The sequence below is a fragment of the Pomacea canaliculata genome, linkage group LG2 (assembly GCF_003073045.1).
Source record: "Pomacea canaliculata isolate SZHN2017 linkage group LG2, ASM307304v1, whole genome shotgun sequence".
Lineage (NCBI taxonomy): Eukaryota > Metazoa > Mollusca > Gastropoda > Architaenioglossa > Ampullariidae > Pomacea > Pomacea canaliculata.
In genome coordinates this window covers 41,136,558-41,154,977 of record NC_037591.1, presented here as the reverse complement: position 1 = coordinate 41,154,977, position 18,420 = coordinate 41,136,558, and the positions used below count along the sequence as shown (strand labels likewise).

Here is an 18,420-nt window from a genome sequence, read left to right as displayed (position 1 = left end):
CCATCACTCTGTATTTCTACCACCGCCAGTTGGTGCATCTCATCTTGTAGTGGTGTGGTGATTTGCATACTTTGTCGATCCACAGAGCGATGTCGGCGGGAGCCTTGTGCTCCTGGCAGGTGTAACCAGGCCCAACAGGTCTGTCAGAAGAGAGGCCAGACTAAAATGTTGAACCCTGGCTCTTAAGTTTGGTGGTTTGTCTTTGTGCTAACAACCCACTTATGTAAAAACAAAAACTGCTGTTACAGACACCGAAACACAACAAGGGCAAGGTTGGTAAGAGTCCTCTTTAGAAGAGCTCATGACGCGTGTTCGTGAAAGCCTTAGGGAAGCCAGCTCGCCAACTCGTCTTTTGACGATAAAGGCAAAAACCTCCATGTTCAATGGAGCATCAGAACCCTCTATGAAAGTGACAAGTCAACTCTATTAGCAAGAGAAATGATACAAAATACATCAGGGTTCTCGGGTTATGCGAAACCGTAGAGGAAGCATAGAAGACTGGCTTAAAGGGCCATGGAAGGAGCTTTGCAGTGTTGTCCATAGGAATGGGAATCCCATGGGAATCCCATGGGAAACGTCCCATGGGATGGGATGGGACAGCACACATTTGTATTTCCCATGGTAGTCGATACTTGATATTGCAAAATAAATTTACTGTTATTTCATTCATCAAGGATTTAAATCTTTCATCTGAATCATCTATTGTATGTGAAGTAGCAGGAATTATAGAACAAAAGCCGAAAAGTGGTTTTCAGTGTTGTCCATAGGATTGTTATTACCATGGGAATCCCATGGGAAACGTCCCGTGGGATGGGACGGGATGGGACAGGCATAAATTGTCATGGGCTGGGCTGGGATGGGATAGAAAAATATGTCCCATGGACAACCCTGGAGCTTTGTCAACAAGGACGGTGGAGTGGATGATGACATCAAAAGGCCCATATACATGGACAGCAGTCAGTGACGTTGTGACGTCAGTTAGTGACGTACAGCAAGTTTCTGAGGTCATTGCAAAGGTTTGTCATCGTCATCGGTGGTGTCACGTGAGTTCATTCAGGTTTTAAAGTGAACTTTTCAATGCACAGTTTTAAAAATGATAGAAAACAGTTTTACTTGGTAAGCAGTCTCAGTCATTTGTCATTAGGTCACGTGACGTGACTTCGTCTGGGTAAACAAAAAAAGTCCTATGTAATTTCTCTTCTTAAACACATCATGCTACACAACCTTCAACTTCTCCCATATGAACAGACGCGAACATAGACGAGATTCAAGTGAATCCTACTCTTTACGAGATTCTAAGCAGTTTTAGTTTGCCTTTACAATCCCTTTAACACCAATGTGAAAGCTGTCCTACTGTATGGTTCTGAAACCTGGATAGTGACAAACACTATGAACAACAAGCTCCAGACCTTTACCAACAAAAACAAAAACCAAAAAACCCCACGAAAATGTCACTAGCCAAAAACCCTAACTCTGACACCATTACTAGGCAGGTATTTGACTGAAACCCTCAGGGGAAGAGAGAGTTGGGAGACCAAAGCAGACTTGGAAAAGAACTGTAGACAGCGAGGCAAAGAACGTCGGAGCCTTTCTCCTACAAATTTCTCTGATGATGAATAATGATGGCCGCTGGGGTTGTTTCTTCACAGTGTGCTTAGAGAAAATGTCTGTGTGTGACGGCCAGTCAAGAACTGACTTCCTGGTATGTTCAACCAATGAGATATCTGTGAGATGGTCAGGACGTCACAGTACACAAAATGTTCAGCCAATAGATCGCCTGTGGACTAGTCAGACGAGGAAGGGATGTCTTTGGTATAAATGTTCACAACGCACGTCTGGGCGTCTTCACGAGGAAGTTCTTGAGTGAAGGAAATTGGCTTGAGTTTTTTTTTCTTTTAAGTTTTATTCAAAAAGATTTAAAACACAGAATATATATCGGTGTCAAAGCTTTAGCTACATTCTACTGTCGACGTAAATAAAAGGAAAAGATTCTCTAAGCAAGTGTAAGAAGTCACATCTCGTGGTAAGTGTGCATCCTCCTCCTTCTCCTCATCATCATCATCACCATCATCATCATCATTACTATTATCACAAACTCCAGAAACTACAGACGTCTGCTGCACGTCTGGTGCTTAGAGCCAGGAAACGGGACCACGACACGCCTCTCCTTCGTTGTCTACACTGACTTCCCACCCGTTGTGGCACCCAGTACAAACTGTCCAGGCTGTTTTAATTTTTTTTATTTTTTTTTGCTGGCACCTGCCCTGATTATTTCTCTGAACTGCTCTTTCCTTACATCACACCTATAAACAACTGCGCTCCTCGTCTCATGATCGTTTCCTTACTCTTCCTGTCACTAAAAAAACAATATATTGCCACAGGATTTGTAGTTATTGTGCAGCAAAACAATGGAACTCTCTCCGTTTCCATACCCGCCACCTACCCGCTTTTGAATCCTTTAAACGTGCACTGAAAAACGCACTTCTTCAATAAACATTCCTCCTAACAACCTTTCCCATAATTATAGTCCTTTGTCACACCCTTCCTTTTGTAATATCATATTACTCTCAGCTCTTGTTCTTGCTATTTGGTTCCTCTTTGTGTTTTCTGTAGTTGATTTTTTTCTTAGTTTAGTACTGTTCTTTATTATGTTATAGTTCATATGTTATTTGTTTGTTTTCCTGTCCTTCGTATGCTGTCCATGTTTCGTTCTTGTTCTTAAACGCATAGAGGAGTGTGAGTATGCGCTTTACAAAATTAATTTTATTTTTGGTGGTAGTAGTAGTAGTGGCTGGGAGGGCATTTTACAACCAGAAACAAGATGCTTGTCCTTCAATTCATCATGCTGTCCCTGCGAGATAACTAACCTTTGCCTTTTAAGAAAGTCCCACGAAGTGCTGACGAGTTGAATCATGTTTCGTGTTACATTTGTATGTGTTAATATAGTAATACTTGCAAATTTGTTGCGAATAACAAACGTTAGTTGACTGAAGGATTAAAAATTTTCCTAGATAACAAAAAGACCTTTGATTCTTTTGAGAAGACTTGGCTAAATTCAAACAAAAATATCAAAAGCAAGAACGAGAAAGAGACTATAACAACCTTTGTGGCGGAAAGAAGCACAAAGACACGATTAGCCTACACTAGTGGGCCACTCACATTCGCATTTGGTAATCAGTAAGTGGACCATAGCAGTCAAATATGATAGAGCAAAGTGATCAGGAGTTTCGGAATGATTTAAATAATTTTCTACAAATTTTGAGAAGCACGATTTTCCTTGTAAGATAACGTCTTACACTGATGCTTTGCTTAGTTAAGTGTTTGAACACCTCTTTCAACACTTTTTTGATCATAATTCTTCTGTTGCAAACTTTCCAACATTGTTAGATGTCACAGACGCCGCTCACCAGAGCAACACACACAACACGTCCACGCGCATTCTTTCACACAAGAGACAAAGATTTGCCCGAGGACTGCTCGTCGCTTTTCTGACAGAGGTCTAGTGTGTTGCTTATCACGCTAGCCCTCCTAATCCACTGGTCAACACAAATAATAACAGTTTTACACAGCAACAAGTTATCACACTTATATCTTCACTAAATCATAAGGCATACATCATAATCATAAGTGCAGTTAACCATCCTGACATGGCATGAAATGTAAATGTAAAACTCAAATCCACTATTTGACAGCCAGCAAGAAAACACAGTCAAGTAGCTAGAATACTCAGGGTACACATCAAACCCCGCTAGCACATACAATACTCGGGGTACACATCAAACCCCGCTAGCACATACAATACTCAGGGTGCACAGCACCGCTACTTAATACTAATGTCCCACTCTACCAGTTCGTTTCACAAAGTTTCTCAGTATTCTTAAACAGTTCAAACATTTGATCTCACCGTGATAATTCTCTAATGAGAACTCCGCTCCAACCCCGCTCCCCCTCCATCGCCTGATATTCCCTTCACATGACAGTCAAGAAAGAACAAGTTTGCCTCTTTTTTAGTTTCTCTTGGATTTGTTGTGCTTTCGGTTCTAGTGTTCTGATCTGCACATTCTTCGGCATAGCGTTGGGCTGTTTACTCGCCTGTGGCTTATTATTTCTTCCTCTGCTATTATCAATATCTTCTTCCACTAACGGCGGCTATCTCTTCTCCTGCCATCTTGCTTTATATATTTTTTAACTACGTGATTGTATACACAAGGCTTCGTTTACCGACGCTTATTCTGGCATTGTGACCCAGTGTGGACCATGTCGTCTTCCTTCTTGATTTTGATTTACCTTGCTACATACTAGCCAAACTTCTACTGTAGTTGCCTATCCAGTGGGGCTATGGCCCCATCTCCGTCGAATTCAAGAATAAGTCTTGTATCATCGTGTGAACTGCTGTTCGGAGACGTCCTCTGGTTTGCAGACCTTTGCTCATTACTGTGTTTATCAGCCACATAGGACTGATGTGATTCCTAATTGACTTCTTCAGTTGTGAATCTCCGTGGACAAACTGGAAACAACTTGCTGATTATTTTATCTTCTGACTAACATATACTAGATTCTTTTGTCTGCTAAATTCTTTCCCTACTAAAAACTTAGGTCCTGGAACTCAAGTACTCTATAGCCTCATATAATTAGACTTCTCAATTCCTCAGGAAATGTCACCTAATAGACCACACAAAGAGTGGCCTACTAAAGATGGGCTTCGCATAGGCCACCTAAATATTAACACCGCCCTAAACAAAATACCTGATGTAAAAACATTCATATACAACTTCGGAACCCCCTTCCACATCTTTGCCCTGTCTGAAGCCCGGGTTACGAAACTTGTCTCCCTTGGCAACATCGGTATTCCCGGGTACACACTGGAACGTCGGCACCCAGAGCGCAAACATGAAACTGGCTAACCCACCTACATCAGCACAGCACTTAACACTAAGAGGCTGCACCACCTAGAAAACTACAACGTAGAGTCCATCTGGCTAGAAGTAAAACTGAATAATACGGCTCCACTTCTTATAGGATTCATTTATACAAACCCTAACGAACGAGCCGAGTGGACGGACCACCTCAGCTCCATGCTTGATGCCGTGCTCCTTGAGTTCAAAGAATACATGCTGCTAGGGGACTTCAACATCGACCTCCTAAAACCGAATAAGCAATGGATAGAGAGGATCAGCCTAGCGAACCTCCAGCAGTTAGTGACCACAAGTAAGAACATCTCCAAGAAAGTCTACCAGCTGTCCAGAATATAACATTTCCTGTTCTACTAAAACTGACAATAGACCCGAATGACTTCACCTCTCTAGGCGTCCTTCCTCTAAAAAACAGACTTAAATTTAACAAATGCATTTTTATGTATAAAATACTGACGGGTAAATTATCTCCAAGACTCTCTCTCCTATTTTCCTCCAATAACTCTAGAACCTTCCCAAAACTGAATATCCCTTTCCTCGACTAGACCTCTTCAAATCAAGTCTGCAATTCAGAGGGAGCGTGCTATGGAACAGCCTCCCTCTCCATCTCAAGCAATTGCACTCCCTGAACTGCTTTCGACGCCATCTATCTGAATACTTTCAAGACATATAGATGAGGCCTCTAGATATTCCTCCCAACTCCAGGTGACCTTGTAAATATATGCATATTTCTTCTTAACTATCACCTTGTATATATCCACCCTTCTTTTTGTTTACGACAATTTTTTGTTATATAATGCTTAATTACTTCATTTATGTAGTTAATTTCTTTCCCTGTAAAGGGCGAGGGCTAAATGGGAAAAAAAAACCCGATCCGTCGCTTATTTTACCACTCGTAAATAAAGAATTGTCCTTGTAATTGTCCACTTACCGTCACATTAGACTTCGCAAGGAAGCTAATTGCAATCGAGCTAATCGTTTCTGCCCCAACCTCTTACCTCCCTTGAATAACAACATACATATATATATATACTAATAATAACACACATGACATCGCTAGGGAGCATGTTAGACCTACTGCGATTTGTACGGAACTTAGTGAGGATGCCAAGTTGTTTATCTTTAATAAATTATGTAAACATCTGGAAAAACTAAAGTCGCACTCACGATTTCTTTTGGTTGATATTAGTTCTTTAACAATGCAACCTTGTTTTAAAGTATTGAAGGTACTGATTATAGTGTATCAAATCAACCAGTTTTGTGATTAGCGGATTTATTTACTTGCAGACAACAAAGATTCCAGTAAATAAAACTTTTATTTAGTTCAATCTCTTTATAAACAAAATGGCGGCGCTTAGAGAGTGAATGATCAGAGTGTGGAGCCTGCTTGTCACATGTAGGTGTGGGGACGTCTTGTACTTTATCAACATTTGTTTATCTTTGGGCTTGGAGTAAACAGTGCGCTGTATGTTTACGTCATTATGCAATGTCGTCACTGATGACATCACTGCATGATGGAGTAGAGACTGAACCAGATAACCCTCAATGACTTCATGTTGACCTCTTGAACTTTAATCGCCAGGTTCTTGACATCTGTTTAGCTCCTTTAGCTCCGTAAGACTACATATCGTGTATCCTGTGTCAAATTAGTTGTCTAATTGTTTCCACTTCTGCCGCATCTTCCTGATTCCAGGACCCGAGCTTGAAGATTGACTTGTGTAATGTAACAGTTCGAATGTTTTTGAGACAGATTTCTGTAACTGAAGACTCAAAAGCTTTTGGATATTTGAGGTTAACCTTTATGTCAGAACCCAGTGCCAAGGTGTCTGTGTTACCATGTGTTACTGCGCTGCTGTGTTGTACAAGTACTGAAACCACGGCAAAGGAAAATAACATGCAATAGCAGCCTCAGACAATCGTTTTGTTTTAGTGTTGAAGAACGCACAAATTTTGGCTGTGAGTGTTTTGGGCGGACCGTTCGTACTATGACAGTCAGGTCACAATGTGTGAGTCAAACAAGATGGCAGATTGCAAGGCTCACAGAGATACGAGAAAATATCGGCGATGTAGGGTCGAGGTCGGTAGCCAAAGGTACAGGTGTGTAGGTTATTTCATGGTGAAGAATAGTAGCACAGAGAAACAAGACAATTACATGAACTGAAGCACTGATACGATATTGAAATACCCAGGTTAGGCCATTCAGTTAAGACCGCACGAAACTGGATCTGGATACACTTTGACTACGATGATTATTACGAAAGTCACATAATATTTTTTTTTTGCCGATTAATTTACTTATTTTTTTATTAGTGAAAGAATGTGTAGATCAAAGGATTTTTTTTAAAGACGTGTATGGCTATGCAACACCTAAGCAGTGTGAGTGTGCGTGCGTGTGTGTAAGCATACGTGAAATAAACAAATAAAGAAAAAAATTGGGTTTTGTTTATTCCTGCATGAGCTAACTGGTGCAGCAGAGTTGGTATTGCCACAAACGTTTGTCCTTCCTTAGAAAGATTTATACTGGTATGGATAGTGCACAGAACTGTTGGGTATGAGGCTAGAAAACCTTAGCTGTCCACCCAACGGCTGTGTAGTTTGAGTTGTCAAAAACGGTTAGATACTTGGGATTTTCTTGCCAAGTGCCATAACCTAGTTAGTGTGTCTGTGCTTTATGCTTTGCCTTTTAATATCTCCCTTTGCTGCGAAAACATTGCCATAAAGCTTTTAGAAGTATTTGATAATATAAACAAAGTTTCATAACCCTTCTTTTGTCGAGAAAATACGGAATTCGTTTCTTTTTTTAAAGAAATCATTAGATGGACTAGTAGAGCTTTTAATCTTCTAATCTGTTTAAACATTTCACAGTTTAGTTGATAATATGCAACATTTATTTACTGATCTCATTTTAAAAAGCTTATATTATCTCTTATTTCAGATATAAAGATGACTATGCAGCTTTTCATGAGTTTATTTGCACTCTTGATTCAGCACCACGTACAGAAAACACGAGGTAAGATCGCAAGGTGGTCACACTGAAGGGTAGGAATAGTTTGAGTATTTACTGGTCAGCAAATTTTAATTTTTTTTTTTTACAAAAGTCCTGTTACTAAACCAAAACTTAGTCATTTCTAAACGATTTTGTACTTGCTTCATACAAATATGACAATCTAAATGTAAAATTCGCTCTAGTTTTGTTGTTTAGTTAAGTCCTTGTTACTCCACAAGGAGCACAGAGCGGCAACAATACCTCGCCAGCGGACCCGGTATAGGGCAGCACCCCTCACTTGGTCCCATGTGGTTCCCAGTTCTTTGTCTCGCTCTCTACTGTTCTTTTTCAAGTCTGCTTTGGTCTCCCAACTCCCCTCTTCCCCTGAGGGTTCCAGTCAAGTGCCTGCTTGGCTAGAGTGTCAGCTGGTTTGCGCAGGGTGTGTCCTGTCCAGCCCCATTTGCGCTTTGTGATGTCTTGGCTAGTGGCATTCTGGTTGGTTGTTTTTCACAGGCTGCTGTAGGAGATCTTTTTATGCCATATCTTATTCCCAGAAAATAGCGTAGGCATCGGCTGGTAAAGGTCTGTAGCTTGTTGATGATGTTTCTCACTCTCCAATTGTCAAAACTATACAGTAGGACTGTTTTCACATTGGTGTTGAAAATGCGGGTTTTACTGCGGAAGGATATTAAGAGTTCCAGATGGGGAGTAGTCTGTTGAAAACATGCCGGGCCTTGTTGATACGTCTTTTGAAATCCTCGTCCACTTCACCATCCTCATTGACAATGCTCCCCTGATACACAGACCGATTTGTTTCCAGGATTCTATCTCCTTGAAATGTTATTGGGAGTTAATCAGTTCAGTCGTCTTTCTGTTGACCTTTAAGCCAGTCTTCTCTGCTAGCTTACTCAGTGGTTTGTGCGTGTTGTTGGCAATGAGACAGGAGACTGTCATTTGCAAAGTGTAGGTACATAAAGCTGTTTGGTGAAGAATATCGGTGTTGTTGTCTTCGATTGTCTTGCGTATAATCAGGAAGATGATGATTGATGATGACGACGACGACAACATCACATACAACGTTAGTTTATATAGTGTTTTACACCACCATTTCAGGCAGACACAAATTGTTTTACAAAAATTCTACAAATAGTCTTCATTCTTGTGGGTCGTGAGTGATTTCTAAAGCTATAATGAGGCCGTCAATATCGGAACAGAATACCAGATTACCTTTCGTTCTCAAGAAAAAGATCCAACTGCTGGTAGTGATTTAATGTGAAGTAAATGTCACATCTTCTAGAAGATTACATTATTGGAGTCTTGAACCTAGCGAGTCTGCCTTGTTCTTGGATAAGTCCAAATCACAAACTTGGTCATTTACTTCCTCCTTTGTTATTCTGTGTGAGGATGATGATGCACCACAATAATAATCTGGATCACTGCATGCTGACTGACCAGGATAAGAACATGTCGGCTTACTCTCGTCCTCATCAGATGAATAAAGAGATTATTCTGCTGGAGATTCTGGAAAAGCAAGTCTCTCGGTATGGGGAACTGCTCAATTCAAATGGAACGTTGAGGTAGACTATTCTCGACTTAGTTTGCTTCGTTATCTCGCAGGATAGAGGAGGAACCAAAATAAACAGTTATTTGTGTAGCTACGGGCTCTCTCAAAACACCAGGACTGCAAACGGAATTGATAGACTTTTGAAAATCAACCAACTTGAAATCTGTGTTACACATGTAGCACGACATACATGAGGTGTCCAAGTCTTCTCTTGGTCGCTATCTTGCATCTGACATCCACACCCATAAAGTCTCACTTAGTCACATAGTTTCAAACCCTTAGGTTATGAGACCGAATGTTAATTATGGCAGTCTTACAATTTAGTCTTGACCATTGGTTTTTCCAAGAGCTTTGTTTATATTGTAGCCTGTGATGGAGTGTACACCTCACCCAGTGGCTCCATCTCGTCTCCGCTGTACCCCAGTCAGTACCCGCCTTATCAAAACTGTACCTACATCATCAACACGACACAGGGCCATCGCATTACCTTGACATTTGTTACATTTGAAATTGGTGATGGAACCGATGACTGCGAGTTTGACTATTTGGAGGTTTGTGATTGGTTCTTTGCCTTTATTTAGAGTCCGTGTTCTCCTGCATTATAAAATACATCATGTATTATTCTGACACTGATTGGGAAGATTTATATAGAAATTAATGTCATGGGGTGTTTTTATACTTTTTTGGGGACTAAAACGAGCCAAAGGTAGAATAAAATGCAGTTGGAATAATACAGAATTAATGGAAGATAAATAACTAAAGTGAGTAATGGAAATACCTAGAAATCAAAACTTACAAAATGCTGGCCGCGACTAAAGTGATCTTTAGCACCTCCCTTCACAACAGCGTACGAGAGTCGTTCAAAAAGTTTACAGCCTCACCAAGAACTAAGAAACATTACTCAATATTTCTGCTGTGGCAACACACCACCACTTCTTATGAAACTAGAAAAACTAAAACACATTTCTATTTACGTTTTTTATTGCACTTGAGGCCTATGCAAAGGTAAAGAGTAGTTCCAAAAAATATAAACATGAAAAAAAGAGGCCCAAGCAGTCGAAAGTATCTGCAAAAGAAAGGTGACACCAAAGGAAATCCATGATGATATGGTACCAACACTTACTGAGGACTCCCCTTCTAATGCAACTGTGAAGAAGTGGCTTACTAAATTCAAGCGAGGTATGGTCAGCACAGAATATGACCGTTGGTCAGTTTGTCCAAAAACCTCAGCCACTGATGATCAAGTGGAGGCCATTCACCTTATGGTTTTGAATGAGAGACTGTTTACTGTCAAGCAGATAGCTAAGTCCATTGTTTCTGGTTGTCCACACTGTTTTAACTGAGTTCAAGGGGATGAGCAAGATGTCTACAAGATGAGTCTCAAGAATGTTGAGGTCAAAGCAGAAGCTGTTAAGGCTTGACATTTCCAAGAAACTTCTGACTCAATTCAAGAATGACCCTGAGAATTTCGACCTCAGATCAGTAACTGAAAATGAAACCTGGGTTCATCCTTTCAAACCTTAATTAAAAATTGAAATCCAACAGTGGAAACACTGCGGTTCTCCGCCTTTAAAGAAATTCAAGCAGACAGTCTCTTTTGGGAAGGCGATGGCTTCAATATTTCATATTCTGAAGGCGCACTGATGATTGACCACCCCGAAACGTGAAAAAAACTATTGATGAACAGTACTAAGCATCAGAACTAACACAACTGGAAAAAATGGTGAAGTTGAAACAAAGAGAAAGCTGAGGGCAGCCCTGTATAACCCACCCGTTCACTCTGCTCAGGTTGCAGTAGCTGAAGGAGCAACCGTCGCTTTGAATTGCTACCCACCCATCCCACTTACCAGACACAGCACCATGTGACTTTTACCTGTTTGCTAAATTTTAATCCCAACTACGTTGTCGCCAGTTTGGAAACACTGATGACGTGCTATGGAGGAGTTTGGATGGTCCAGGAGGCCACTACTTTTCGTGATTTGATTGCAATGCTTGAGCATTGTTGGAATGTGCATTGATGTCAAAGGAGACCATTTAGAAAAAAAACTATTTTATTCAAATCCTTCTGGATGAGGTTTAGAACTTTTTGAACTGATCTCGTACTCATATTTACAATATGGTCTTCACTTACTGACAGGCAGAGACAGCAGTCACAATGAAATACAATTCACACGAAAAAGCAGGATAAATATAATTTTAACCATTGACTCATTTTATATATCTAGTATGTAATATGTATTGTACAACTATATGCTTGTAAGAAATTTAAGGTGACTGGGTGAGTATGTAGATTTCTCTCGGATGTGGGAAAAACCTGAAACGTTTATGAACATTAGCAGTCATTTTCATATTTTTGTTTAACTTCAACGACTTTATGCTTACATGCTAAGATCCGGGATGGAAGCTCCGAGCTGTCACCGTCTATGGGTATCTTCTGTAACACGAGTGTTCCGGACAGAGTGAGGTCCACGTCTAACACAATGTGGATCAGATTGCAGTCTGGCTCACAGTCAGGCACTGGCTTCAATGCAACTTACTCATCAGGTAAACAACAATTTACAAATCGTTGCAATTGTTTTTGTTTGCTTTTTCTTTTATCTTTTGATACGTCTATTTTTCTAGTATATGTCAATGACATGTACAACACACAGAAATAGTAAATTGTCTGCACTAGTTTTGTCATTTAACTATAAATAAAAATAGGGTTTCGTGGTTTCCCTTTATTTATCGTGAAATGTATTGCTTTCGCACTTTTCTTGTTTCTTTCTAATTTCTGATAAAGAAGAAACCTAATCAGCTAGTGTGACCGTATCAAATATATATCAACAATACACTTGATAGTATACAAAGCTCCACTGACATGCTGATCAAATCACATAATACATTCCCCACTACACTTAACTTAAAATAACTGAATTAGACATTTCCCTTTTAATTTTATGACAATTTTAATATTTAGCCATTTTATTATAGCATATTATAAATGTTTAACATATCTTCTATCTACTTTGCAGATGGTTTTCATAGAACCATCTAGAAATATGTATATTTTGTATTTACAGACAGTAACTGATTTCATATTTGCTTCTGACGACCGCAAACGTAGTGAGAATAGAGAACGTTTGTTACATAGTAACACACTCGGCCTTTTGAGAAAGTAGGTCACATTGCATATCTTCAGATAGAGCTTTCAATCACCTTTCAAAAAAAAAAGTCAGATCGAGGCCGATAGAAGGTTCCCAAGCTAAAACACGCGATTTTTTTCTAGACAAGAGAAAGGGTCGAAAGTTTCCTAAAATGGACGTTTGCGTAAACATACTTTGCACATACCAGAACTTTCTACAACCGACGTGACGGGATCCTAGATTACACCACTAATCCGTGTGGGAAGTTTCCGGATGTCCCACAATACACCTGTCATGGCTTCCGAAAGTAAACTGGCATTGGTAACCTAACTGGGGATGTAACAATCGCCCCAGTTAGCGTCTAGTGTGGCTCGTTGACAAGTCGGAAGGCCCTCATGCAGGAAAGGGAGGGGCGTATGTGCTAGTGTAGTGTTGTAGGCGATAGGAGCGCAGACATGTTATAAGTGGGAATCAACCCTAAGGCCTATTCCCACGCTGCAATGTTCTTGTACACAAAACTTGCGCCTAGGCAGCTTAGCGCCATCGTCCTATTCCCACGTAGCTAGGCCACGCACGTGTCTTGGGAGCTGACGTCATCCGCGCAGCGCATTATGGGTAGTCAACAATATGGCAGACGACATCTACGACGAGATACTTTTGGAAGCCATTGCGGCTACGATAGTGATATTGCATAATGTGGTGGAGAGAAAGAAGAAGAAAGAAAAAGATATGTGGCTGAGGGAGTGGGGAACGCGAAGGAGTCTCTTAGGAGCATACTCGTGTCTTCTAAAATATTTTCGGAAGATTCACGAAAGTACGTGCAGACGCTTTTTGCGAATGTCATCCTCCACTTTTAAATTGTTACCTGTTATACCATTGCCGACATCACGAGCGATTTACATGAAGGCTTTCTAGCCTTATATCTGTTCATGTAATCGGGGTGTGCAGTGTCGAACAGACACGGATAGTTCTCCCAAAGAGAAGTCATGAGCACACAATTCTCCTCCGACCACATCGCCATTGTTTACAATGTGGAGGTAAGAAGGAAGCCTACTGTGTTCAAGCATTCCGATTGGCTACAGCCCTACTATGTAGGTCGGCCTAGTGAGAAAATAGAAACACGCGCTATATCTTGAAACCTAGCAAGAAGGCCTTTCTGCGTGCCGTGTGCACAACTCGCTAAGGCCTTGCGGGGGCTGCTAACCCCGCTAAGTGTCCAACATTGCAGCGTGGGAATAGGCCCTAAGTAGCTACAGCGGCCAAGCGTGACCAGTCGGCTGGCAGAGGCGTCAATGACGTCTATGAAGACAATGACACCCCAGGGGCTCACACACCTTTCCGCCAGTTGACGGGGAGTGGGGTTACTGGTTGGACCCTCTGAGTCGGACAAAACTTTCTAGCTCTTGCTACACGGATAGACACTCTGAGGACAAGGAATTTACTCCAGAGTTTAATCTAGACGAAGCTACCCAATGTGTTACAGTATTATTGGTGTTTAAGCGAATACTGGCGCCTGGGAACAAGGCACGTGCGCGAGAGTGTAACTTAACTCTTATACTACCTCCTTAAACATAACCTGCAGGAAAGCTATAGTACGATATAAACAAATGTCGACAGAAACTCAGTTAGTTATAGATTTATCGTGGTGCGTCCCGACAGCCGACTATCACCAGACACTGTTGTAGTTTGATGAAGCAGTATTTATTAAACATCAACAAAATAACGCCAGCTCAGACGCTAAAGGGAACTGACTACATCAGGGATGCACAACCTACGGCCCGCGGGCCATATCCGGCCCGCGAAACTTCTGCCCACAGTGCAGGAAATCGGCATGTTAGTAATAGTATAAGACCTTAAAAAAATAAAAGGAAGAAGTATTTATCCCCACGTAGGGGCATCTCCCAATCTTTTTTTCGATGGACGAACATTTCGATTCAGTTCTCCGACTTGGTGTCTCCACGATGAGGCCGGACATTCAGAAGTTGGTTTCGGGAAAACAACTTCAAATATCCCACTAATTACTACATAATTAATGGTAAGTACAACTTGTTTCTAATAATAAAAAAATGGTATCTGCTCTATTTATTTTCCTTTTTGTATTTTTGCGGTGAAGTGGCCCGCGACACGGCTGTCCGAAGTGGATATTGCTCGCAGGCCGAAAAAGGTTGGGCATCACTGGACTACATAAAACCCCGGATTTGTCCTCAATGGATAAATCTTATCACGACATCTGCTTTTCTGTGAGATGAATTATTTATTTTTGATAAATAAAGTTTTAGTCACTGTCATCAGTCTTTATAACGATCTTGTAGGGATATAATTCTGCCACTACCAAACATCCTTGGTGGTGAACTGACACTGGCATTAGAGTTGCTTGAAACTGGAATTCATTGTGTCTGGCATCAGCATCACAACCACCGACACAGGATGTTGACTCTGGACTTTGTCTAGCAACGGTGACATGAAGCGATGCCCCAGGGCCGGACGCTGATTTATTTTTCGCAAAAGTCGCAATAAAGGGAAAATCTTCGGGAGCCTTCGGAAGCGTGACGTCAGCAAGCTGGGCCGACCGAACTAAATAAAAACCTTCTCTTCAAGCTTTGGAAGCTATGAAACTTGTTCTGGCACTAATTCAGCTACTTGTAAACACTATGAAGGGCTGCATAACGTTTATTGCGACAAGCAAAATACCTCAAGGCCTACAACTGATGACAGGTGAAGGTAAATAAATGAGAGCCCAGCACAACACAGACAATGTTAAACAACAAGTAGGTAAGATTACAGTGCTTTGTGAGCAACGCCTCTGTAGTGTAGCGGTTACAGCGACTTTAGGTTGATATGTGGGGTGTTCAAGACTCTGGAGTGTCATTGTTGGTATTGGTATTTCTTTTTGGAGTTTCGCTTTGGGATGTTTTTGTTCTCTAGTGTGATCAATTTTCTATGATGCTTTTCACAAAAACTTATTGATTGCCGAGAGAAGTCATGTAATCTAGCTGTGTACAGTCTTATATGTTAGTCTTTAATATTATTGTAGTAATATATTAGTTGTATTATACTTCCCCTGCAGTTAATGTTCACGTCGGCAGCAAGAGTTAAACCCTCACTATCGCCCGCGGGCCTTGTTCCCAAGATCCACTTTTCACCTTTTTTGCGTACAAAGTAGATTGTCCGTAAGTGGGATCACATACTTTGCTTTGAACTGGCACCTGATTATACCTTTCTAAAGATGTTAAGACAATAAGGAGAATGCGTAGCAAATATCTCGCCGGGTGGTACAAATGTTAGCAAAATCTCCAAGCCCACAGAATTCACAACACTGAAACCAAAGAATGCCAGCAAGATCATCAAGTTGTTAGAATAAAACGGAAACTAACTAAATAAACTTCTCCATCTCTGCATCTCTTTGTCCTATTCTCACCATATTTCCTAAATATTACCTTCAAAATGCAAGCTCATTCTCTTTGCAAAATCCTCAGTTAACACAAATATGACCCAAAGGTTTTAAACTTGTGCAGCTTAAAAAAATGGCAGGTTTGCAAATACTTCGTCCAAGGTCCACAAGATCTTTATACCAAATACTGCCAATAGACACATTGTGAAATTGTGAAAGTCAGAACAATCCACATGATATACATTTTTCTTTTCTTTCCTTTACATCCAGCCTACTTTTTACCTCTTCTTCTTTCGCCCGATCTCTTTTACACTTATTTTATTCTTTGTCATTCCTTCTTCTGTTCATATTTTTGTCCTGTACTCTATTTTAGTGTAAGAAAACTTGTAGCTGAGACAGTCTCTGAGATAACACACATTTTTAAAGTAAGCTCTTCATGTTAATCTTGTTATAGTGAGAATAATGTCAGAAACTTTATCTTGTCCACAGCAATCATTCCACAGAAGTTTCTCCTTGTCACTGACTCTCATAACGGCATCCACCGCATAGACATCGACACGGGAAGTAATGTTACAATCAGTCCTGATGGTCTACAGAACCCATATGGTATTGACTACGATCCAGTAGACGGTCGTGTCTATTGGTCAGATGCACAGGAGAAGACCATTCGATCCGCTAACCTTGATGGCAGCGATGCTCGGCTGGTTCTCAATATTAGTCAAGGTAAAGTAGCTTACGAACACCGTGGTCATTTCTTCTGTACTTATTAAAAAATATCTAAGACTATTTTATAATAGTAAATATATTTTATATAGCTTATCTTTCTACTAAACATAAGACTCATAGTGCTTTACAGAAAGTTAAAAACAAAAAATAGACACAACATGCCTAGTACACTCAGGCCCATGTCAGAAGTCAAACTGACAGAAACATTCAACACCAGCAAACAAAAAGACAAAAATCGTAAAAACAAAGTTCGGCAGGAGAGCGAGGTATTAAACCAATCGTTTAGCAGTTATAACGATGCGGAAAAATGTGTTTGATAAACACATGGAATAACAAAACTACAGAGAAATTATCGTGTGCACAACCTTAAATCATAAAGTTGTTATGCATGTTCTAATGAGAGAACAGACGAGACTGCCGATGATATGCTCCTACTTCAGCTCCTACAACAATGAATGACACAGAAGTTACATTACAAGTCAAAAACGTTTATGAAGCAGTTTACTAAAAGAGCTTTACATCCTTGTTGCTGACATACAGATTAAAACAAACAACAAATACAAGATCGTGAAACTGTGGTAGTAGAGTCAGGTGAATAGCAAAATGGTCCACAAGTACTACACGGCAAGGCGATGTTAATTAAACAATCCAGAAGAGGGCAAATGTCATAGCAAACTCATTAATCAACAGGACACACGGGTGACAGAAATCTACAAACTGAAAACGAAAAAAAAAGAGAAAAAAAGTCACATGCTAGTCAGGTAGACAATAGACATCTCGGAAGACAAACAAGCTTGTTTCATTTAATCAGTGTGAGTATTGTTTACTACGGTTACCATAGTTTATAAGGTTTTTGTCACTGTGAAAGTAGCCGAAAAGACTAAACAATTACTGAAACATCTTCATGAATATACCCTTCAGAAATGTTTTATCTCTGTCATTAGTCTGATTGATATATGTTACATATAAACTATAGGTATATAATCAGAAAAATCATTCACAACACCATGACCTTTACCTTTAATTTTTATACCCAGATTCCCATGAATTTAAATAAAAACTAGAGAATGATTAATCAAATTTGAAATTAAAGTTGAAAATGAAAGAAAAGAAACTGTTCTCACTTGACTCCATGTAAAATCTCACTATAAAATTAAATGATAAAATTGTATGTCTATAAAGAAAATTAGATACAATCCATCATCAGTGCTACGCTCAGTCCAATGAAAAGACTGTGCTAATAGTTACGCTCCCTGTAGAAATAAATACATAAATATAATATGTTAGAGAAAATTCAAATTTATAACTAACATCCTATTTCCTTTTTAACAACTTACAGAACTCAAAAATGGAATTTACATTGTTTGTATAGGTCTGTGGTAAAAATGACTGACAGACGTCGTAGCTGCTTAAGTTCTCAATGAATTTGATTCTAGAAATTTGTGTTGTTGGTTCAGTGAGCTAAATTCTATAAAAGTATTTAAATAAGTGTGACATTATCATAAATACTCATTTGTTAACTGTCTTTAAGGAGGTTCTCTATGGGGCCTTTCTGTGGACTCTGTGTCGAGGCTACTATTCTACACCGACGACGGCAACAAGGTCATCGGAATGATATCACTGGACACCAACAGCAGTCATCATATTGTCATTGATTCAGACATTAGTCAGCCTATAGACATCGAGCTGGACAAACACAATGGGTACTATAATAA

At 40.1% G+C, this 18,420-nt stretch overlaps 1 protein-coding gene across 1 annotated transcript in view; it reads left to right on the top strand.

Moving 5' to 3' along the window:
- Window positions 1–1,833: 1,833 nt before the first annotated feature.
- The window catches only part of LOC112556882 (low-density lipoprotein receptor-related protein 4-like), a 454,098-nt gene continuing 437,511 nt past the window's right edge, over window positions 1,834–18,420 (top strand). Inside the window, exons 1-6 of the mRNA XM_025226300.1 lie at window positions 1,834–2,023; window positions 7,849–7,923; window positions 9,830–10,014; window positions 11,854–12,007; window positions 16,469–16,702; window positions 18,237–18,408. Of these exons, the coding sequence (XP_025082085.1) occupies window positions 7,857–7,923; window positions 9,830–10,014; window positions 11,854–12,007; window positions 16,469–16,702; window positions 18,237–18,408 (812 nt within the window). The 5' untranslated portion in view covers window positions 1,834–2,023; window positions 7,849–7,856. The remainder of the gene's footprint in view (window positions 2,024–7,848; window positions 7,924–9,829; window positions 10,015–11,853; window positions 12,008–16,468; window positions 16,703–18,236; window positions 18,409–18,420) is intronic.